Source organism: Dermacentor andersoni, chromosome 7, assembly GCF_023375885.2.
Source record: "Dermacentor andersoni chromosome 7, qqDerAnde1_hic_scaffold, whole genome shotgun sequence".
NCBI classification, from domain to species: Eukaryota; Metazoa; Arthropoda; class Arachnida; order Ixodida; family Ixodidae; genus Dermacentor; species Dermacentor andersoni.
The window spans coordinates 31,125,669-31,133,146 of record NC_092820.1 but is presented as its reverse complement, the minus strand read 5'-3'; the positions used below and the strand labels follow the sequence as shown (position 1 = coordinate 31,133,146).

The 7,478-nt window shown below is 47.2% G+C and overlaps 1 protein-coding gene across 1 annotated transcript; it reads left to right on the top strand.

Moving 5' to 3' along the window:
• Positions 1 to 1,127: 1,127 nt before the first annotated feature.
• On the top strand, positions 1,128 to 2,093 carry LOC140219553 (uncharacterized). Its single transcript, XM_072289440.1, has one exon. The coding sequence runs from the start codon at positions 1,128 to 1,130 to the stop codon at positions 2,091 to 2,093; it is 966 nt and encodes a 321-aa protein (XP_072145541.1).
• The last annotated feature ends 5,385 nt before the right edge of the window (positions 2,094 to 7,478 follow it).

Genomic DNA, 7,478 nt, shown 5'->3' with positions numbered 1-7,478 from the left:
GAGATACGACTTCGGATCTTACCTTTGTCAAGAAGCTGGAAAACGTAAAGGGGACCTACACAGCCATGGACCTCGGTAGCCATCATTGAATCATCGAAGTGGTAATCAAGGCTGCCCATAACAAGACTAGGACCTTTATGTTCAGTGACTGGGACTGGTTCCGAGCCAACCACTCCGAGCGGGTCCTCAACCAGGATATGGACCTAGAGTCTTGGTGCGACGCGATAAAATAGCAAGTGGCTATAGCCGCCAAGGAGGTGACAACCGATCTGGAGGGGGACAGGATGGACAGTAGGCTCGCCCATCTGTTGGAAGCCAAGCAGGTACTTCTCGCGTGATGAAAGACTCAGCGCTACAATAGATGACTGCGCAAGAAAATTTCCGAAATCAGCAAAACGACAGAGGCTTATTGCAAGGTGCTATGCAAGGAGCAATGGGACGAGCGGTGCGACTCGGTGGAAGGGCAGCTCAAGACCTGTAAAAGCTGGAGACTCATAGTAAAATATTTAGCGCACACAATTGACAAGGGCACGGTGAAGGGGGACACACGAGCGCTTGTGTGTCCCCCTTCACTGTGTCCTTGTCAATTGTGCGCGCTAAATATTTCACTATGAATTCGTACCAACTCGCCCAACTACCAGTTCTGCTGCAGACTCCTCAGGCACCTACTGCACGATGGCAACACCAAGTCCAATCAGACGAGAGTTTTGGCGAAAGCTGTCCATTTGGCCACCGACTCGACTCCAGATGAGGCGGTCACGGAGCTGCTCATATTGAAGTACTTTGCGTCAACGTACGATCCAATGGCCCCGTCCCCCACTTTCCCGAGTACGAAGAGCGCAACACGCCATTGATGGACGAGGATTTTACCGTGGCTGAGGTCAAGCGGGTTCTCGTATCCCTCAATGGCAGATCTGCCACTGGGCCCAATGGGGTCACCAACAAAATGCTTAAGCATCTCGACGACGACTCAATCGAGTTTCTTACACATAAGATCAACGAAATAAGGTGCAACGGCCTCATTCCCAAGAGCTGAAAGCAGCCTCAAAGTACTCATACCCAAGCCGGGTAAGGCGACGAGCACCGACAATCTAAGGCCCATCTCTCTGACGTCATGTGTCGGGAAGATGGCCGAGCACGCCATGCTTAACCGCCACACTGACCACCTCGAGTCTCACGAATGTTATACTCACAACATGATTGGCTTTCGGTCGCGACTCTCGACTCAGGACGCCATGAGGCTGATGCACCAGATCACTGACTCCACCTCCGCCGATACTAAGGCAATTAACGGCTTGGATTTGGAAAAGGCTGTCGACAACATGTCGCACGCCTTTATTCTCACGTCGTTTCACGTCGGCAAGCGGGCGTACAATTTTGGACGCTCCTTCCTTTCCTTGAAGTCCAAGTTACTCAAGATTGACGAGCTTTTGACCCATGAAATTCTGCTTCGGCCAAAGGGAACACCACAGTGGGCGGTGATTTCCTTGACGCAGCTCAACATCTCCATGATCAACCTGTTGAGGGCCATGAATAAGATCCCGAACATTACCCACAGAGTCAACACGGGCGACATCACCATGTGGTGCACCAGCGGATGTGAGGGTCACGTCGAGGGCGCCTTCCAGGAGGACATCGATGTGACGGAGCAGTATCTTATACCCACCCGGCTAAGGCGCTCGCCCGCTAAATCTGAGCTCTTGCTCTATAAGAAGAGGCCCAGAGACGGTTCTCACCGTTCCTGGAAGCCAGCAACGCAGAGCCACACTACGTTATTCGCCTGTAACGGCTCCCTAGTTCCATGGGTGGACACTATCAGGGTCCTAGAAGTGTTTATCGACTCTAACGGGGCCAATGGAGCCGCCCTCGAACGCATTTGTTCCATGACTGAAAGCGCCCTCGGTCTAATCCAAAGAATCGCCAACCGGTACGGCGGAATCAGGGAGGACAATCTGACCCGGATTATCCGCGCATTCGTGCTATTCCACCTCGCCTATTCAGCGGCTATGCACAAATGGTTTGTGTCAGAGCGCAAAAAGATGTATGCCCTAATCAGAAGAGCCTTCAAGCTTGCGCTCGGCTTTCCCGTTTGAACGCACAAAGAACACCCCCTCAAGTTGGGAATCCACAAAACGTTCAAGGAAATTGTTGAAGCCCAAGCGTTTTCTTAGTTTGTCACACTCTCTGGTACCCCAGCGGGCCGAGCCATACTTGGCATGCTGGGACGTAACCCCACGGTTGTCGGTCCCAACTCTGTGAAGCTACGCAACGACGTAAGTTCCAAGATTTCCATACACCGGATGCCACGCAATATGAACGCGATCTACAACGACGACTGAAGACGAGCCAGGGGTTAAGCTCTGCTCGTCAGTGCCCGTTCGGACAAGGATCGAAATGCTTCGTAGATGCTGCTTTGTGTGCTCAAGAAGAAGCCTTCTCCTATGTCGTCATCGACTGTGATTCCAAAGTCCTCAGCTCCGCAACCATCCGCACTTCTAGTTCCAGCGTTCCAGAGCAGGTTCCAATCGCCCTTGCATTGACGGACAGTGTACATAACACGATTTATTCGGACTGCAAGGGCGCTGTCAGCGCCTTTTAGATGGGAATGGTGGCTCCCGAGGCCTTATGTGTCATTTGAAATGCTAAAGACCTCAAGCATCACTCATTGGCCTGCTTCCCTGAGCACCTTGGAACCATTGAGGGTGCCTCGCTCAACCCCAACCAGGAGGCACACCCCGATGCACGACGTTTGGCTGACCGTGCGCCGGGTAACGCTTTCTTTCCTGGGCGACTCGAGCGCGTCTGTTCGTAAAACAAGATCTCCAAGCATAATTATCTGTCAAGAACACTCCTGCCTTTGCCGCACTCCTCGCTGTGCAGGGCCCAGGCAGTCACTCTCAGACTTCTATAAACAAGCACTTACCCGAGCCCCGAAGTACTGCACAAAATGCTCCCCGAACGGCTACCAAGCCCGGACTGCCCCTTGTGTGGTGGTTATGCGGACTTTGAGCATGTTGTGTGGGGCTGCGCCTCTGCTGGTCCCCCTTTCACCCAAGAGGAAATGATGAAGCTTATTAAGGCCCAGGACCAGACCCCTAAAATCCTGGCAGTCCAGAGGTCCCGCGAGGGGGCCGTCAGGTTGCACCTGATAAAGTTATTTAACTCACTCGCTCACTCACGATATGTACACTGAGGCTTTTCTAAATCTCCTGTTTTGAATATGTGCCATAATGGGGAAATAATTAGGAGGAAAGTGCCTGGAGGGCAGGTGCCTAGAGGTGAAGGAGAAGATACAGAAGAGCGCGCGGCAAAAGAACGCCACGTAGGGGAAATTCTAGGTGGCGTTTAGTGAACATCGCAGAGGGGGCGTCTAGGATTAGGCGCTCTGCGTTGACCTCCTCTGGCAGTTGCTGCGGTTTCTTTGTGCGGTATTCGTGTACCCGGTGCATGTCGTGATAAGAATGTCCCCGCGCGCCGTGTGCTGTGTGTGCGAGTGAAAGCGTGCGATGGTGAACCGGCGATCGCGATTCAATCTTGCGCGCGCAAGGCAAGAAAGCGGGGAGTAAGCGCATCGTCTCCCGTCGCACGCGAGGCACCACGTAGATTAAAGAGAGGAAGGTTCTAATCTGGCAAGTACGGCCTATGCCAGTATGGCGCGGCCACGCGAGCTTTATCTTGAAAGCTATCTGCGATGCGGACAGAGTCTAGGCGTCTAGGCACAGCGAAGGTTGATAGCTACGTGTGTGCTGCAGCACCCATACGTTTGCGGATCACCCGCATTCACGAAGTGAAACGTCAGTGTAACTTTTTTCATCTTTGCTGTGTTCTATTCACTTCCTTTCTGATTTTCCGGGCGCAAACGGTTAACCCTGTGTAATTTATCTAGTCTTCGGCATATATTTATGCTCGGTTGCTTCGGCGATGCATGGCTTGCATCTGCAGACATTCTTGCAGCCTTGTAGCAACCCCTTGTTAAGCTCGGGGTGGGGGGAGGGGCTACCACCACTACTGTTTTTTCCGACGTTTATGTAGCGAGCGCTTCCGCCCCGCTTCACGATCGACCCCTGAAAATAGGACGCACTGAAGCAATTTTGCAGTTAGCTTTAAACATAAAGAAGAAGTCTTCCAAAGTACCATGTCCTTCGCACTAAATGCAGCGCAACTGTAAAAAACTGTTACCTTTTCTACTAGCTAAATACTTTGCAGATACAAATGCATATGTGTACAAATTTTCAAAGATGGCAAGTGGCGACCTCATATTCACACGGACGAATGAAAAACAAGTTAAAAAGCCCCGATGAACCCATTTATATCGGTCACACTAACGTTACAACTCCAGCACATCGCTTGCTCAACGCAAGCAGGGGCGTAATGTCAGAATATTTTCTGAGCCTTATTAACGACGAGCTCGTTGGATGACTCTATTATCAAAACTTTTTTTTAAGGTACAGAGAACAATGCTACGGAGAAAATGACCAACAGATCCCCACGAAACACGTGATATTCATATTTGGTGTCAGTGCTGCGCCCAGTTCACTTGACGCAGGATATAAGGAAATGAACATTGGACCATATATACCGAACCCGAGGCCGTGCTTCAGGTGCTTGAGGGTAGGGCATGCATCGCAATCTTGCAGACGTAAAGAAGCATGCACGTAGTGTAGTGCCAACGACAACCCTCTGGCAACTAGAACCTTCCTGCGCAATGTGTCAATTGCAAGTGACACATCAAGCTTACTCACGAAGCTACGTGAGGGCGGCGTGGCCGGGGTCAGCGCCACAGCGGTTTCCGGGGTCTACAAGGTCTACAAACGGCACTGCTGTAAAAAATCTATCCACCCCGTTGGTGGAAGCAGAAATGCTGCTCCCTTATCATCAAATATGGGCCGGCGGGCCGCAGCGTCCCAAGCCCGAAGCAGGACCGAACTCCATGGTCGGAGACACGCGTCTCGGCGCTTGGCTATCGATCATCCTTCATCTCGGATAAGGCGATGTAGTTGGACCTGAAAACAACGGCGTCAGTTTTCGTATATTATATGTGATTACGTTTTCACCTTGCATGGCTCGCCTAACTATAAGTTATCATTATTCTACGTGAAACTGTACTTTCGACATAGTTTATAACCGTGCATTGAATAAACAGATATAAGATTAAGCTGCTGAAAGAGCACCGCTTTGCGCTCGAGAAAATAAGCCTTTGATAGCAGGAATAGTATTCTTTTTTTAAACCTGTAGGGCTAATTACGTTCTCGCCCATTGTAATTCTCTTAAGGAGAGGTCCATGCTCAATTTAGAGAAGGAATATGGCGTTGTATGACTTTGTCTTCACTCGCGTGTGTAAATGAAGAGTGGCGTCCCAGCTTTTCCATGATAATAGGCAGTTTCCTGGCAATTTACTTAACATAGTCATCCAAAGTTATGCTTCCTCCAACGAAAAGCCGCAGCGTACTTGCCGATGCTACGAAATCTTTGTGACTTTAGTTTTATAGGAGGTAGCAGAGCAGATTTCTTGCGTGGACTAAACAGGACTGCCCTGGTTTTATAAACTTCAATTTATGGTATACATGATTTACGCAATCCCCTGGGTTTGTTAGTGCATTATAGCTCTTATAATAAGTCAGTACTTCTTGCCCCGAGAAACGAACAAGCTCGTGTCATCTGCATACATTAAGTATTTAGCTTCCTCATCTACAATAGTTATTTCATTTCTGCAAAGTGCCACACTGAACGACTTCAGTTTTCTAGCATCAAGAAAACCAGAAGTCATTTGCATTTTGCAGAGTATTGACCTGCAAACTTCACAAACTTTAGCCTATCGTGCAAATATAAAAAATAATGAGATTCCGCTAATACCTTATTATTCTTATTTGTTTATTAAGCTACCAGAATTTGTGCAGCGAAATGTCATTGTGAAGTCCTAAAACACCGCAAGTACTATTTTCTTAGATTCAAAATTATACATTTTTGTTCTAAAGGTCAAACTCATTCGATTGTTTTTCTTTCTTTTTTTTTACGAAACCACATCGTGCCGAATTCAGAAGATAGCGGCAGTTAACGAATTCTGTCAGAAGCTTTAACATAGCCTTTTCTCAAGCTTTACATAAAATAACATAAATTGATATTTTCCGTGTAGGTTCCTATATCAGTTAAACTATGTAATACGCATAGACATCGGCTTGAACTAGGTTGAACTCGGCTTGAAACAGGTTTGTAGAGGACAAAACAAACATGCTTACCGCAAACTGGCTGAAGTGCCGAGGCAATGCTAATGGCTTAAAAATTTCAGGATTCATCTGCAATTCTATCTATAGTAGGCACGCATACAAACTGTACTTCTGCAGGACTCATCTCAGGTATAATGTCCAGGCTAATTTGATTAGCATCGAAGCAATGTAGCCACAAGCATTGTTACCAATGCCTAAAACTTATGTACAGCTGGGCTTTTCTTTCACACTTCTCACTGCAAATGCTGCGCCTTCTAGCGCCGGGTGCGCAGAAGAATATGTGCACAGCTGTCGGCAGGCGGCTTAAAGCAGCTGAGTGCTGGCCAATGTGGATGCGGGCGGATAAAGGTGTTTTTCACACTTGGTGAAAATGGGCCGTAATACTGTGGATCTTCGTAAGTGGGACATAAGCTTGCTTGCTTCAGGGCAAGTACAAATGATTGGATTACATTGAAAACTCTGCAACCTCACTCGTGTCAGCATTTCAGCTAGTGAAGGTGACGTCAATGTCATCGAAACAAAAGTAATTCATGTTGGGCGAGAAAATTTGTTCTCTTCTATAAGTAGAATAATAAATATATTAGCACGATTAAACTTATTGATGGTCATAAAAACAGCTACTCAAATAGTTTTGATGTGTAACGTTAGGGAAAAGACTGTTTAACTTTCAATAAATTTCTTTTGATCACAGGTCCTTGGTTCAGAAAGAACTGTCTATCTTTACCAAACGCCTGCTCATAACTGGAACCCAAGCTACACAAGGTGCATGAAATCAGATTTTATCAGTTACGACGCGGAAATGGATGTTTATAGAAGGACAATAGAATATTTTGGATTCGGAAAGTAAGTCATGTTACAATATTTTAATTCTGTAGATCTATCTTAGTTACAAGGCTACTAAGTTATCCGTGAACAGGATTAAAAGATGTACGATATAAAAACTTTGTGCAATGCATTAAATCAATTGTTAGGAAGATTTATTTAATTTTTCTGTTACCAGTTTTGCCTGCAACCGTATTAGTTTGATAAGCCCAGAAGAGGCTTTGAAAACGGTAAGAAAAGTTGGGTCCTTCCCTATTAATTGGTCTAGAAGGAGACGTCTAAAAAATGTCGCGCGTGTCGTATGTAAAAAGTTATTGTGATTATATTTTCAACTCGCTCATTACCAAAAAGACTAGCTGTCTGTGTTATAGAAGGGGAGTATTCTAGTTATCTCTATAAAGTTTCGAAATCGCACCCAGCAGTTCGCTGCCA